This window comes from Hipposideros armiger, unplaced genomic scaffold (assembly GCF_001890085.2).
Source record: "Hipposideros armiger isolate ML-2016 unplaced genomic scaffold, ASM189008v1 scaffold_12, whole genome shotgun sequence".
Lineage (NCBI taxonomy): Eukaryota > Metazoa > Chordata > Mammalia > Chiroptera > Hipposideridae > Hipposideros > Hipposideros armiger.
Window position 1 is genome coordinate 2,872,148 of NW_017731362.1, and position 16,027 is coordinate 2,888,174.

Below are 16,027 nucleotides of genomic sequence, written 5' to 3' on the forward strand. Positions count from 1 at the left end.
CCTGTTTTTGTTTTTTTAAAGAAATTTTTAAAACCACTATCATTATAGGTTTGTGCGCACACTGTTCTCCTTGTTGTGGTAATATTTGGACTTTGACAAAATATTTATAGTGCTTCATCTTTGAACTTGTTTTAAAAATATTCAGGGTAGCCGACACAAGGCTTTTGGTTCTTTGGTGCTAATAGCTTAAGTTTGTATATGACAAAATTTAATTGAAAAATCAGTTTGTTGTTTTGTTTTTTTAATAAACTAGGCTCGAGAGCCTTTGACAAGAGCACGAAGTGAAGAAATGGGGAGGATCGTACCAGGACTGCCTTTAGGCTGGGCCAAGGTAAAACTCAGAAATAGCACAGAAATAAATAACATGGTCATTGTGTTCTTTTTTTAAAAGTTTTTTAAATTGGTCTATTCTGCATCTTTTCTAATGCAGAATCAATTCTGTTTCTTCATAGAGGACGTAGCTCATTTACCTAGTTAGATGTCTGCATATCCAATCTGGGATGCTGGCTATAATATATGAGCATTCCTGGCATTTGTTATTTAGAAACAATGTGTTACTTTAAAACCTAACGTTCTTTGGAAGTTTAATTATAGAAGTGATTGTCACTATTTTATTCAAATTATTTTAATCCAAAAGTAAATTTAGCAGTGGAATAATTTTGAGTGATTTTTTTTGTTGTCGTTCATGTAATGGTCATTGTTTTTTGACTTTTTTTTTGTCTTTCCCATCTAAGTTTCTTGACTCAACCACTGGAACTTTTCGTTACTATCATTCACCCACCAACACTGTTCATATGTATCCACCGGAAATGGCTCCTTCATCTGCACCTCCTTCCACCCCTCCAACTCATAAAGCCAAGCCACAGATTCCTGCTGAGCGGGATAGGGAACCATCCAAACTGAAGCGTTCCTACTCCTCCCCAGATATAACGCAGGCCATTCAAGAGGAAGAGAAGAGAAAGCCAACAGTAACTCCAGCAGTGAATCGGGACAACAAGTAAGTTTATCCTACGTGACTCCTAGAACTAGAGTCTGCTATATTTGAAAACTACTTTGAACATAGCAGCTTTTTTATATCAGAGAGTCAAAAATTTCTGTGGATGGCTATACCCGCCATTATTATTTACCACAGAGGAAAAAAGAAATGAATGGATTAAAATGTCTTTGATTTTTCTCCCAAGTGCTAACTTAATGTCAGAGAGGACTACAAGTATTAATGTAGATATAAAGATATACACATTATTGTATTTTAAAGCAGCATGCCACAGACTATCTAGAAGTTTTCATAAACCTCCTAAATCTCACTTTGAGGACCATAATTTATAGGATTGTTGAGTTTGTCTTGTTGCAGCTCTCAAATTCTAAACTTTAATACTATGTGGGAGCAAATTTACATAGTATTAAAATAATAAGCATTGTAGTGTGTATCAGCTCATAATCCTTCTTCTGTTGCCTTTTTCTTCATTGTATTTCTGCTATTCTCTTCACAGCTAATGATCAATAGGTTCATGTAAGTTTTCCAAAATAGTATCTCATTTAGGTGTTTTTCTGGCTTTATCCCTTTTTAAATACTGTAATACTCCTGGCTTATGATTGATAGGGTTACAAGGAGATAATTTTCAAGTCTGCTTACCATCTTTACTTTTTGAGGGACGGGAGTAGATGGAAGTATAAATAAATGGCTTTGTTTTGCCGTTTATAATATACACTCTCTTAAGTGCCAAGGAACTTAGGCTATCAATTAGGCTATCTTTTTGGTCCCTTTGTAATACTTCCCAAAAATGTAGTTGATGTATTTTTCTCCTGAGAACTTATCCTGCCAGGTGGGGACTTAACTTGGAGATTTTTTTCTATCTATAAATCTAGTTACAGATTTTAGGGCTCAGTATTAAAACTGGTCAGATTTAATTTCTTCTTGAATCATCACTCTTAATAAAGTTTGTTAATTTGACAGTTTTATTTGGTTTTTTTTTAAATTTTTTTTATTTTTTAGCTGAGCCATCCTGCCACCTGTTGGCAGCTCAGCATCAGCTCAGCTCGGGCTGGGAATCGAATTGCTGTTGCTCAGAGCTCACACTCTTGAGCAAGCTTTTAACCAACTGAGCCTCTCGGCCCAAATTTGACAGTTTTAAAGACTATCATATATGCATTTCTCTCTCTCTCTGTCTCTCTCTCTCTCTCTCTCTCTCACACACACACACACACACACACACACACGATGCCAAAAAAAGTATGCACATTTTAAGAAAGGAAAAAACTATTAAAATTGTAATACTGAATATATATCAATAACAAAAGATAAATACAAGTCACATTTGACTTCTGCAATTACAAGAGGTGCTCAAAGTGGTTACCATCAGTGTCCAGGCACTTCTGATTACAGCAAACTACTGCTTGAGCAACGCTGACCAGAGTCCACTTATATACATTTTTTTTGGTACCCCCAGTATTGAACAGAGAAGAACACATGTGTGCAAACACCTGAGCACATGGAAAGAACTGCAATTGAAATATAGTTCAGTCTGTTCTCAATATTGCATTCAGGGGTAGAAATATTAGTGATTAGGATCAATAATACATACCAGTTAAGATATTTCTTAATGCTATAGCAGTTCTAGAAGTTCTACATATAATTCAAATACACTAAATAACAAAAGTCTCGGAGGCATTCTCTAGTCCAGTGCTGTGCTGTAGACATATTGATAGAAACATTCTGTATCTGTGATGATAGAAATGTTCTGTGTCTGTGCTGTCTGGTACGGTAGTTGCTATTTTGGACTGTGGCTAATGTAACTGAAGAGCTGAATTTTTTATTTTATTTTGAATTTAAATAGCCACCTGTGGCTACCGTGTTTGTCAGCACAGTTCTAGACTTTAGGTAATGGTGCCCAAATAATCATTGCCTCCTTTGATCTACTGTACACAGTAACGTGTGTGTGTGTGTGTGTGTGTGTGTATGTGTGTATGTTTGGGGGGTTTTTTGGTATTCTGTTGAGTTCAACATTTGGTAATGCTAAACTTCTCAGGAGCATTTAAAGGAGTTTGAAAGAGCCTTCTCTACCAGGAGACTCTAACCTATTTACAAGAAGCCAGAGAATCTATCTCAGGGTGTCTGTAAGAACCATGGACTCACATAAGAGGTTAAAGGTATTTGTTTCATGGGAGGGTCACAGAATATAACCAGGTTACTTAGATACTCAATATCCTGTAAGACCCAGTACCTTATGAGTTAATTTATTAACACTTTACAAGATTATTGTGTACTGTGGTACACACGCTGGAGTTCGCTGCCATTTGTTATTTGAACCTTATTTTCAGATGCTGTGCATTTTAAGACATCTTGTACGGTTTTTCTTTCTTAGGCCAACATGTTACCCTAAAGCTAAGATCACACAGCTTTCTGCTTCTCAGATTCGGAACCTCAATCCTGTGTTTGGGGGATCTGGACCGGCTCTCACTGGACTTCGTAATTTAGGAAATACTTGTTACATGAACTCAATACTGCAGTGCCTATGTAATGCTCCACATTTGGCCCATTATTTCAACCGAAACTATTATCAGGATGATATTAACAGGTAAAGAGATTTCTTACTTTTTTGCAATATAATATTAAAGGAGAGCTCTAACCACACTTCCTTACCACCAAGCTCCTTCCAGAGAAGTCAGATTAGGAAAGGGGAACATGGCTCCTCTGATTGGTAAAGGACAGACAGGAAAGGAGCAGTACAAGTAGGCAAGAACCTCACTGTCACAAACTGGAGCCTGTGCACGAGGAAGAAGGGGCTGGCCGGGCTGGCCGCCAGATCAGACACATTGGAAGGTGTAATCAAAGTAAGATTCAGTTGAGAATTTGGTAATAAACCTCTGAATGTGTATTTTAGTGTAGGGGTATAGTATGTTAATAGTTTAATGGTGACATCAGAAACCCACTGTACCTTGACTTTTTACAATTTCCCTTATTGCTTTTTTGTAACTTTAATTGCCAAGGTCAAATTTGTTGGGGCATAAAGGTGAAGTGGCAGAAGAATTTGGCATAATCATGAAAGCCCTGTGGACAGGGCAGTACAGGTATATCAGTCCGAAAGACTTTAAAATCACCATTGGAAAGATCAATGACCAGTTTGCAGGATACAGCCAGCAAGATTCACAAGAACTGCTTCTGTTCCTAATGGATGGTCTCCATGAAGATCTAAATAAAGTAAGAAGTTTGATTGTTCTAAGGTGCAAAGGCTCTTAAGGGTTACTCAGCACTGTAATCAGTTCGATAGTTATAGTTGGTGATTGTGCAGTGCTAATTTATTCAAATCTGGTGATTTTTGTACTGAGGAATGGAACTATAAAACAAATATATCAGATAGGTCTAATATTTGAAAAGAAGTATATACCATTTATATTCACTAATGTTAACAGGATATATTGTGAGAAATTTGTAAATCTTAAAATAGTTGTTAGAGATACTGTGTTTGAGACCCACATTTATGTGAAAGTAAAATTATAGACACGATTTTATAAAAGATTAGCTATAGACAGCGTGAACATCTTGATTATTATATGTTATATATTATTGTACATTACATATTTTTTTCCTTTGAAGATTTTATTGGGAAATTGGGGAAGGGGAACAGCCAAGTTATTGTCCTTCAATTTAGTTGTGGAGGCCACAGCTAGCTCAGCTCCAAATCCAGTCTCCATCTAGCCGCCCAGCGGCAGTTCAGGGCAGCTCAGCTCAACTCAAGTGCCTGTGTTCAGTCTTAGTTGCGGGTGGGCATAGCCTGCCATCCCATGCAGGAGTCCAACCAGAAACCTTGTTACTAAGAGCACTCTCTAACCACTGAGCCATCTGGCCACCTGTGGGCAGCTCAGGACAGCTAAGCTCAAGGTGCCGTGTTCAATCTTAGTTGTGGTGGGCATAGCCCACCATCCCATGCAGGAGTCGAACTGGCAACCTTGTTGTTAGGAGCACGTGCTCTCACCAGCTGAGCCATCCTGCCGCCGGTTGGCAGCTCAGCTCAGGCGCAGCTCACTGGCCCATGTGGGAATTGAACCGGTGACCCTGGTGCTCAGAGCTCACACTCGTAACCAACTGAGCCACTCGGCTGGCCCCTACATTATACATATTTACTATAGAATGCATATATTATTATACTGTATCTTTATTCTTACACTTTTATGTGATATAAAAATTACTCCATGTAACAACAAATGACTCATGAAAAGCTACTGAGGCATGTATTTCTACATAAATGACCAATCTTTGTTTGTATACCTTGCTTCTTTTTAGCACCAAGCTGTCTTCTTTCATAAACCTTTGGGATGATCCACTGAACATATATATACACATACACACACACACACATACATATATATGTGAATGTCCTCATATATGTATATATGTGTGTGTATATATATATATATATATATATATATATATATATATATATATATATATAGTATATATGTGTGAGTATACATATGTAGTGTGTGTAGCCATTCAGAAGACTAGGACAACAAAATAACATCTGTCTAGTTGTAGCCCTAACTCCTAACTAAATGTAATATGTCTTCTCTTTTCAGAACCAGACTTTTCAGCTTATTAAGCAATTCTAACAAATCACCTTCTATTGATAAAGTGGGTGTTTGGTTTCTTGGGAGAGTTTTGGCTAGAATTTTTTTGTAGTGCCTAATGAGATTAGAACTCCTTTATGAAAAGAACCAGAAGTGTTTCTAAATCTGCAAAGTGTTTGTATTTAATATATTATTTCAATTTTATACTTAAATGTTGACTTTAAGATATCAATAGAGTGTAAATAATATTATTTCCAGGCTGATAATCGGAAGAGACATAAAGAAGAGAATAATGACCACCTTGATGACTCCACCGCAGCAGAGCATGCTTGGCAGAAACACATGCAGCTCAATGAATCTATTATCGTTACACTCTTTCAGGGTCAATTTAAATCCACAGTACAGTGCCTCACGTGTCACAGAAAGTCTAGGACATTTGAGGCCTTCATGTATTTGTCTCTACCACTAGCATCCACAAGTAAATGTACATTACAGGTAAGTTTAAGATGGAGAGAAAATGATTTGTTGAATAAATATGCTGTTTATATGCATATAGAAATGTACTTTATCCAGCAATTTATTTCTCTTCTTTACCCCATAAACATTTTATAGGTAAAACTCACACATAAATTGTTTTAATTAGGCCTGTGTATAATAGAAAAAATTAAAAATTTCCCCCCCAAAATAATTTCTTTTTTAAAGATACTTTCCTATTAAATATTCTTTCAGAGTTGACAGATAATAGATTTTTGAAAGTTTTTAAAGTTAATTTTGTATGTTGACTTTAATTTAGGTCTGCTTTTTATAAGAATTTGCTCTCCATGGGGATATCAAATAAATATCCTGTTTTCCACACAACAGCAATATGATGTAGATAGCATGTTATCTCTTCAGTGTTAGCTTCCTTGAGAATGTCATTTCTTCCAGTGGGACTTCCTTGAGCCACCAGGTAGTGGGGTCCTGTGTGCTTTCAGAAGCAGTTCTTCTCACCATAGGCAGCCTGCACTCACTGCACTCTGTTGTCATTGTAGGCTCTCGTCTGCATTCCTCACTAGATCATAAACTTGGCAAGGGCAGGAACTGGTTTGTTCTAGATTACTGTTGAACCCTTCATGCCAGGCAGAGTAATGTATTGAATAGATGCTCGGTGACACTGTTGAAGAAATGAATTAATGAGTATCTACTACTTCTTTTTGCCCTCCAGGATTGCCTTAGGTTATTTTCCAAAGAAGAAAAACTCACAGACAACAACAGGTTTTACTGCAGTCACTGCAGAGCTCGAAGAGATTCTCTAAAAAAGATAGAAATCTGGAAGTTGCCACCAATGCTTTTAGTGCATTTGAAACGGTAAAGGGGAAAAAATTTTCTACCTGTGTATGACAATTTAGATGAAAGAATTCTAAGTCACTTTGTTGTACTGCCTGCTAAGGATGCACAATCAAGGAAGGTTATCTGGTTAGGGTAGCTAAGGAAATAAAGCAGACATGATGAGACTCTTGTAAACATCAAGTGAAAATGTGTAACTCTTAACACAGGTTATTAGCAGATAAATTTATCATTCAAACAGAGTAAACATGAAAAAGATTTACTCCTCTGTTGAAAATGAAATACATGATTTTTTTTAAGTGTTACTTTAAACATGATATTGTTGAGTACAGACAGCTTTGTTCAGATTTTTCCAGCCGATGAAAAACATCTGGCCTATAATGAGAGAGTTGTAAAATATGTCCCAGGTCTTTTACTCTGATTCTTGTGTCTTTATGTAATCCATCAGTGGAGTGATAACTGAGTCATTTTCCTGAAAAACTTTTAAAGGAAGTTTTATCTTTTTACTGAGAGCTGTAATTTTTTTCAAAGAAAGCATTTCTATTTTAATTTTTGTTTCATCTTGTATTATTGGAGATTCTTAGGCAGTTTCTTATTTAATTTCAACATTGACATGTTCAAATTCCTTTCATGTAAACTTTCTAACAAAAGCTTGTTACATTAGTTGTCCTTTTCTTCTTGAGGACTATGGAGGTATAGACATTCCACAAAGGAATGCACATTTGTTCTGTTAAAATTTTAATGCTGCATTTTATTTTTAGAGAATATCTAAAAAGATAAATGGTTCAGAATTCAGTTTTTTAAAAACAATTCTGCATATTACACATGTCGGTACATATTACACCAACCAAAATGCCAGTATTTTGATGTTTAAAGGAGCAGAGTATGCCAGGATAATGGAATGACATTATCTCAGTCACTAGTCTACATGCTTGCAGTTTCTAGCTCTAGTTTCCCCAAAAGTGCACGCTGAAATCTAGAGCAGCTCTCCTCAGCCTTTCCTCTGTACATTTGTGGTGATTAGCATAATGAATGTCAGTTTTCAGAACTTTTTACCTTTATAGATGACACGCCTAACAGTCATAGTTGGCCTCGGGCTCAGAGGACTACAGTGTCACCCTCTCTCTACCTCTCTAGCTGTTTGACCTTGGGCAAGTCATTTAATATCTATATGCCTGAATTTCCTCATTTGTAAAATGGAAGTGAAACTAAAAATCTTTTACAGGTTCCTCCACTACTAAAACTCGGGATGTGTGATTAAAATAGATTTTGTTCTGGCTAAAAATCTGATTGTTAATACATGAATTAGGACTCAATCTGATATCTTTGATCTGTCATGTAATTGCTGTGTTTGGCTCTGCAGTTTTTCCTATGATGGCAGGTGGAAGCAAAAATTACAGACATCTGTGGACTTCCCATTAGAAAATCTTGACTTGTCGCAGTATGTTATTGGTTCAAAGAACAATTTGAAGAAATACAACTTGTTTTCTGTTTCAGTAAGTATCTCGTTGAACTAAATACTTTTTCTTTCAAAGCAAACTAAAAAAAAAAGTTTCAAGTAGTTTCTTACCTCATAGGAAAGTAAGAACACAAAACTTTGAAATGATTGACATATTTCAGTAATTCAGCTTGAATTGATTTTCTGTTTTGTTTGGCACAGAATCACTACGGTGGGCTGGATGGCGGTCACTACACTGCCTATTGTAAAAATGCAGCAAGACAGCGGTGGTTTAAATTTGATGACCATGAAGTTTCTGATATCTCCGTTTCTTCTGTGAAATCTTCAGCAGCTTATATCCTCTTTTATACTTCCTTGGGATCACGAGCAACTGATGTAGCCACATAAGGAGAAGTAGGTTATAAGCTAGTTATAAGCTAGTTATCTTTTAAAAGGCTGAGCAACGCTTGAAATGCTTACAAAGATACTGGATAGCGATAGTTAGCCATTGAGAGGAATTCTAGGACAGTGGAGCTGTGTTCCTTTCACCATATATTTCAGGTCAGTGCTATTATCAAAAAACTGACTAATAACATGTAACAAGTATTGCAGTAAGCACTCCTTACAGGTACCATTTATTTAAAAACAACTTTCTTAGTTTGCTTTAAAGTTAAAATAATTAACTAGCAAAGCATTATTATTCTACTGGTCTAAAAACCATTGTATCCTTTACTTTCCTTTTCACTGTTATGGCCTTTTCACATTTCTAAATCCCAGCTTGATCTCTGAATACTCTAGAATGATATAAAGCAGATAGGAATGTATGTGTATATATTTATTGCACACTTGCACATCAAATCGATGTACATAGTATCATTTGTGGTCCTTTTGTGAAGCCTAGAACTCAAGAGTATTGCTTTTTTTTTTCTTTTGACCTATTCTGAGTAACTGCAGTGCTTTCTTAGGGAAATGACAGGGCAAAGCTATTTTTCTGTTGGCTTTGGGCTGTATTTGTGCACTAAATCTTTACTCTAAAAAAATAAATGGAAATTTTTCTTTAATTTTTTAAAATGAGAATTTTCATTTACACCTACATTAAAAACTTAATGAGAAAAATAATTTAAAATTCTGCAAGCGTTCTGTCTTTAATTTTATGTTATCAAATATAGGTCAATAGAACTATAGATTTTACACACACTCTCTTTATCCCACTACATTGACTTAAAATTTAGTTCACTTCTGGTGGCATCAGGACTTGATTCCACTCTTCCTTCAACTTGACCCAGGATTGCATATAGCACTGATGATTTTGAGTTTGGAAATCAAAGAAAAAAATAATAATACCCAGACTATTCTATCAAGAGTAGTAGAATTCTTAGGATTAAGATAAAAAGGGATAGGAGTCAGGCATGGTTGCGAAGTGAACTGCATTATGAACCACATCTTTACAGAGTGATGTATTAAAAAGGATAGAGGAGCCTAGAATTTATCATTTACCTCAGGGACTTAGCTGCTATACACAAAGTCAAAAAACACTCTATATAAAAATAAGATTCTAAAGGTGCTTCTGAAAGTTTTCACCATTAGTAGACTCCCAGGGACAAGATGAAAGGATGAGTTTTGAATTGTGAAGTTGACAACTTTTCATGTTTGGCAATTAGTCTGAGAGACTTAGTTTCTTGGCTAAATTATCTGATCAATTAAATATTTTCAAATCACATTCTTAAGTTCAAAGAGCCACTTGAACAAAAGTTATTTTGGTTTAACTCTATGAAATACCTTTGGAAAATAATGTGTTGCACTGCATTATTTTCATGCTGCCTTTTCCATTGTGCCAGGACCCATGTTCTTTGCTATAGATTTACATAAGGATGTATAATATGCCAGAAACACTTTAAAATGTCAGTGACGCAAGTAAGTTGCAAGAGTTTAATGACAAAGCAAAATGTGAGTACCAGTTTCTCATTGCTTGTTTGGTAACTTTCAGGAAGCTCCATTTTCCTAGCTCTTGCATTTTTGTATAGGTATAGAGAAGGGCTGGCAGCTATAGAACAGGAGATATGCTGTAGCGGTTTGAACTGAAGTATCTGGAATCTCACTGACTCGTGTGTCATCAAAGCTAAACCAGGCTTGGCTCACTGAGTTCTTGCAGAAAGCAGTGTAGTGGCCACCATCCAGATCACCAAAGTGGTTCTAGGGGAGGAAGGAATGTCAGACTTAGTAGTCACATGGAAATACATTTAACTATTGGAACCAAAAAGGTAGGGCCAAGAAATATTTTTCGTAATTGTCCCTTATACTAAATTAAAAGGAAATGATAATTTTGTTAAATGAAATCATGTATATAGCCTGACTGCTATATTGTTTCTTACTTCATTGAACTTCTTATATATCGTACCCTTTGACTACTTAATCTCAATGAAATAGGATAGTATTTGACTAATATTAATCAGTTAATATAAACTATTAAACATTAGAGGAAATTTAAAAATAAATAAGAAGATAGTCATCTTTCCTAAATGAGCTTATAGTTTAATTTTGAAAACAAGCTTCAATAGACTTGAAAAAAGACATTTAATATTGGAACAAGACATTTAAACAACTGCATATTGCTACCGTACAATTTTAGGGACTGATGAAACAACAACCCCCTCAATCACTTAGGGTCTGAAAAAGAACCTGTTCCATTCTCTTCCCTTGTCTTTCCTAGCACAGTAAAGGAATGATTGAAACAAAGACACTGGAGATCCCCACTTCTCAGAGGTGGTATGGTGTAGAGCAGGGGTTGACAAGCCATTTGTCCTTAGGCCAAATCAGCTTGCTGCCTGTTTTTGTATGGGCTGTCAGATAAGAATGCATTTAATATTTTTATACAGTTGAAAAAAAATCAAAAGAATATTTTGTGACATGAAAATTATATGAAATTCAAATTTCAGTGTCCTTAAATAAAGTTTATTGGGAACATAGCCATGCTCATTTGTTTATGTTTTTCACTGGCTGCTTTCATACTACAACAGTAAAGTTGAATGGTTGCATCAGAGACCATATGGCCTGCAGAACATGAAATATTTACTATCTGGTCTTTTATAGAATAAGTTTATAGTAGAAGGAAGAAAATAGTTTTTTTTTTGTAGTCAATCCTGACTGTGAACTCAGCCCAAATACTAAGGAAGGAACTTAAGGAACTTATTTAACATTTCTGAACTTTAATTCCCCCATCTATTAAAATGGGGTAAATAAGACCTGTCTTACTTATCCTATGTATTGCATTGTCGGAAAAGTCATGACTCATTTTTGCAATGAAAAACAAAAATACGTCATGACTTTTCCGACAACCCAATAGTTACTGTCAGGTATCTCATGATAGAGCTAGCACATAGGAGGTACCTATTAAATGTTCTCTTAGACTTTTATCTCCCTTTCCTCTCCCCTGACATGTCAGAGAAATAACCAAAAGCTGACAATTAGAAGATCCAGGCTCTGGTCTCCTGGTCCTTGCCATGTGACCTTAAGTTGACATGCTTCAGATTCTTTATTAATAAAATAATAGTGTATTGTAATTTGGGAAAAACAAAGAATCTAGTAGATAAGTAGTACACAAATGATAATGTTCTGAAGTGATTAGACAGAACACAGCTGGAATATTATGTTCAGTTTTGATGATTTAATGTTAAAAAAAATGACATAGAAGTGGGTGAAGTATCTTTCTAAACTTCCATTGTCAGCAATTATGGGAGATAATTAGCCTGAAAGCCTTAGTTACAAAACTATAAGGACTACTGGATAAATCATGGTCAATACCCTTTAAAAGATTTTATAGTGAGAGTAAACCCCAGGAGTCAAAACCAGGGGAAATAAAAGAGAAACTGTGGTTGGTGCTATGACTGCCTCAGAATAAAGATAGTTCCTGGTATCCGTAACCAAGGTGCTTGAGTTTTTAAGGACACACAAGGACAAGAAGTAAAGTCTTAGGTCCCAGCAAGGTGAAGAGTTGGATTGAAATCCACACACACAGTCAAGTCTCAAAGAGAGTTACCCTCAAAGGATATACTGGAGGGTGGTGGGGAATCCATCCTCTAGAGCTTGTCTTAGCTTAGGCTCTGGGTGCAGAGAATAAAAATAATTCCTTGAAATTTGTTACCACAGACCTGCCTTTTCATTGGTTTGGGATTGAAATTTACACTACCTGTGTGGTTTCAGAATCCTATGAATTTAATGTGAAGTATTTTTGGGGTGCTAGGCAGAAGGAAGAGAATTACTTTCTGGATTGATGCACCTTAATTTAGGCTACACAGGTTAACCACATATAAAACCCCAGCAATGTTGAGCTCACAATTCAAAATTACAGAACACACAAGGAAACAAGTCACCGTAAGAGAGGCAATAAATAACAAGATACCTGAGGACTTTAGATAATTGAATTATTAAATAGATATTACAAAGCATATTTTAAATTATTATAAACACAGAAGGAAGCTAATTTCAAAAAATGAAACTAGTACTTCCAGAAATGAAAATGTACTACTTGAAATTAAAAATTTTGTGTAGAAAGGTGGGCCCAAGATAGCAGCATAGGATGCTGAGCTTGCCACCTCCCAAGAACACAAAGAACATACACTTATATTTAGAGAAATTCCTCTTCAGAGACAACCGAGGGCCAACTGAACAGCTTCTGCACAACAAACGAGAGAGAAACCACATAGAGAAGGTGGGAAAACTCTACAGGACCAGAGGAACCAGTGAGCACCATTGTTTGTTTCCCCTGTGCTTTGATAGTGGGCGGGAGTTCTGTCCAGGTGCTCTGGTCAAGAGGGCTGCTATAATGCATCCCAACCAACTACCCCTCCTGGAGGTACCCCTCCAGCAAAAAAAGCAGAGCACCATAGCGCACACATTATAGAGTTGATCCTTCAGGTTCAACAGGGCTCTGAACACATCCACTGAACTGTGCATGCATGTGGGCTCCCCTGCCCAGAGAGTGCAGAGCTAGCAAAGTGCTGCAGTATCCGCACATAGGGCTGCCCCCTCCAGAGAAAGTGCAGAGTGAGGGGGCACTGCTGCATGAGCACACAGGGATGCCCTGCCTGGAGAAAGTGTAGAACTAACTGCTGCGGTGTGCACACACACAGCTGCCCCATCCAGAGGAAGTGCACACAGGGCTGACTGCCTGGAGAGAGTGCAGGAGTGGTAGGGCACTGCTGTGAGCGTGCAGGGCTACCACACCCAGACAAAGTGCAGAACTAGCAACGTGCGGTGCATATACACACAGCTGCCCTGTCTAGAGAAAGTGTCAAACTAGTACGGTGCTGTAACACACACACCCAGGGCAGCCCTGGCTAGACCTGGCTTGGGAAACAAAGCAAAAGGGCACGCGAAGCACAACAGGCAGCCCCTCCCAAATCAGAAGGGCAAGGAAAGGCACAACAGGCTGCCCCACCTCCACTCAGTTCTTGCCATGGACAGCCAGAACAATAGGAAGCTACTGCACATTGTGTGTACATCAGGCTGCCCTGCTTGGAACCCATTCCTTCTGGCCAGAAGGCACACCAGACACCACACATGCCCAACCTGATTACATCTAGCCTGCCAACCATCCAGCACACAATCTAGACAGAGGCCACTTTTTCAAGATTGGGAGAGATAGCTACTTCATCGAACTCATAGGAACAAACACAGAAAGTCAAACAAAATGGGGAGACAGAAGACTATGCCCCAAATAAGGAACAAGAAAAAAAAACACGATACAAAGATAAGTAATTTGCCTGATAAAGAATTCCATGAAATGGTCATAAGGATGCTCAACAAACTTGAGACTAGAATAGAGGAATACAGACAGAACATCAACAAAGAGAAAATATAATACAGAACCAATCAGATGAAGAATACAATAACTGAAATGAAAAATAGAAGGAATTGACAGCAGATTAGTTAATACAGAACAGATTAGCAACCTGGAAGACAAAATGTGGAAATCACCTAATCAGAACAGCAAAATGAAAAGCGTTTTAAAAATTGAGGACAGCATAAGAGACCTCTAGGACAACAAGCACCTGGCTCAGGTGACCACTGCACCACAGGGCCACACAGGACACCATCTACATAAGGCTACTCTGTCAAGACTTGGAGACATAGCAGATCTATCTAACATATAGAAACAAACACAGGGAAGCAGCCAAAATGAGGAGACAAAGAAACATGTCCCAAATGAAAGAACAGACTAAAACCCCAGAAAAAGAACTTAATAAAATGGAGACAAGCAATCTAATAGATGCAGAGTTCAAAACAATGGTTATTGGGATGCCCCATGAACTTAGGCGGAGAATAGAACTCAGTGAGAACTTCAACAAAGAGAGAGAAAACAGTATGGTGTCAGATGGTTGCTGGACTTATCGTAATGATCACTTCTTTAGGTATATAAATGATGAGTATCTATGAAATTAATGTAATATTGTATGTTAGCTATATTTTAATAAATTATTTTAGAAAGAAAGCTTCAGGAAAAGTGGCCCTGGGTGGTGAGCACACAAGGTGATATATAGATGATATATTATAGAATTATACACTTGAAACCTATGTAATTTTACTAACCATTATCACCCCAATAAAAAAAAAACTTTCCATCTAACAGAAGATTTTTCTAACTGAATACTATAGGCCTGTGCTGTGTGATACAGTAGCTACTAGCTACTTACTACATTTATTGTGATTATTGAAAAGTCACTAGTCATAATTGAGATACACAGTAAGTGTAAAGTATTGAATTTCTAAAAGTATGATAAAAAAGAATGTGAAATAACATTAATTTAATATTAGGTTGACCTAATGATGAAATGATAACATTTTAGATATACTGATTTAAGTAATGTACATATTACTAAAATTAGTTTTACCTGTAAAATGAAATACAAAACAATAAAGAACCAGTCAGAAATAAGGAATACAATAAATGAAGACTACATTAGAGGAAATCAACTGCAGATTAGATGAAGCAGAGGATCGAATCAGCAATTTAGAACACAAGGTACTGGAAAAACCCAATCAGAACAGCAAAAAGAAGAATTTTTTTTAAAAAAGGAGAATAGTTTTAGGGCATTATGGGACAACATTAAACATACCAATATTTGCATCATAGTGGTACCAGAAAAAGAGAGCGAGCAAGGGATTGAAAACCTATTTGAAGAAATAATGACAAAACTTCTGTATCCTGGCAAAGGAAATAGACATATAAGTCCAGGCAGCACAAAATCCCAAAGAAGATGAACCCAAAGGGGTTCACACCAAGAAACATCATAATTAAAATGCCAAAGGTTAAAGACAAAGAAAGAATCTTAAAAGCAGCAAGAAAAAAACAGTTACCTACAAGGGAGCTCCCATAAGACTGTCAGCTGATTTCCCAACAGAAACTTTTCAGGCCAAAAGGGACTGGCGTGAAATATTCAAAATGGTGAAAGGTAACACAACCAATATCACTTTGCCCAGTAAGGCTGTTGTTTAGAATTGAAGGAGAGATAAAGACTTTCCTAGACAAGAAAAAGCTAAAGGAGTTCATCACCACTAAACCAATATTACAAATATATAAGTATATGTATATTAGACTTCTTTAAGCAGAAAAAAATATGAATAATATATGAAAAACAATTCTCACTGACAAAGGCAAACACTTAGTAAAAGCAGTGAACCAACCAACTATAAAGCTAG

General features: G+C 36.7%; 2 protein-coding genes across 3 annotated transcripts in view; one reads left to right on the forward strand and one right to left on the reverse strand.

Annotated features, from left to right (window-relative positions):
* Positions 1-9,390, forward strand: part of USP8 (ubiquitin specific peptidase 8) — a 51,387-nt gene extending 41,997 nt beyond the window's left edge. For both annotated transcript variants that reach the window (XM_019664789.1, XM_019664798.1), the window contains 8 exons: positions 254-331; positions 735-997; positions 3,363-3,575; positions 3,988-4,198; positions 5,824-6,060; positions 6,770-6,912; positions 8,255-8,387; positions 8,552-9,390. In XM_019664789.1, coding sequence (XP_019520334.1) covers positions 254-331; positions 735-997; positions 3,363-3,575; positions 3,988-4,198; positions 5,824-6,060; positions 6,770-6,912; positions 8,255-8,387; positions 8,552-8,737 — 1,464 coding nt within the window. In that variant the 3' untranslated portion in view covers positions 8,738-9,390. The remainder of the gene's footprint in view (positions 1-253; positions 332-734; positions 998-3,362; positions 3,576-3,987; positions 4,199-5,823; positions 6,061-6,769; positions 6,913-8,254; positions 8,388-8,551) is intronic.
* The window catches only part of USP50 (ubiquitin specific peptidase 50), a 30,428-nt gene continuing 23,647 nt past the window's right edge, over positions 9,247-16,027 (reverse strand). Inside the window, exon 7 of the mRNA XM_019664808.1 lies at positions 9,247-10,522. Coding sequence (XP_019520353.1) covers positions 10,331-10,522 — 192 coding nt within the window. The 3' untranslated portion in view covers positions 9,247-10,330. The remainder of the gene's footprint in view (positions 10,523-16,027) is intronic.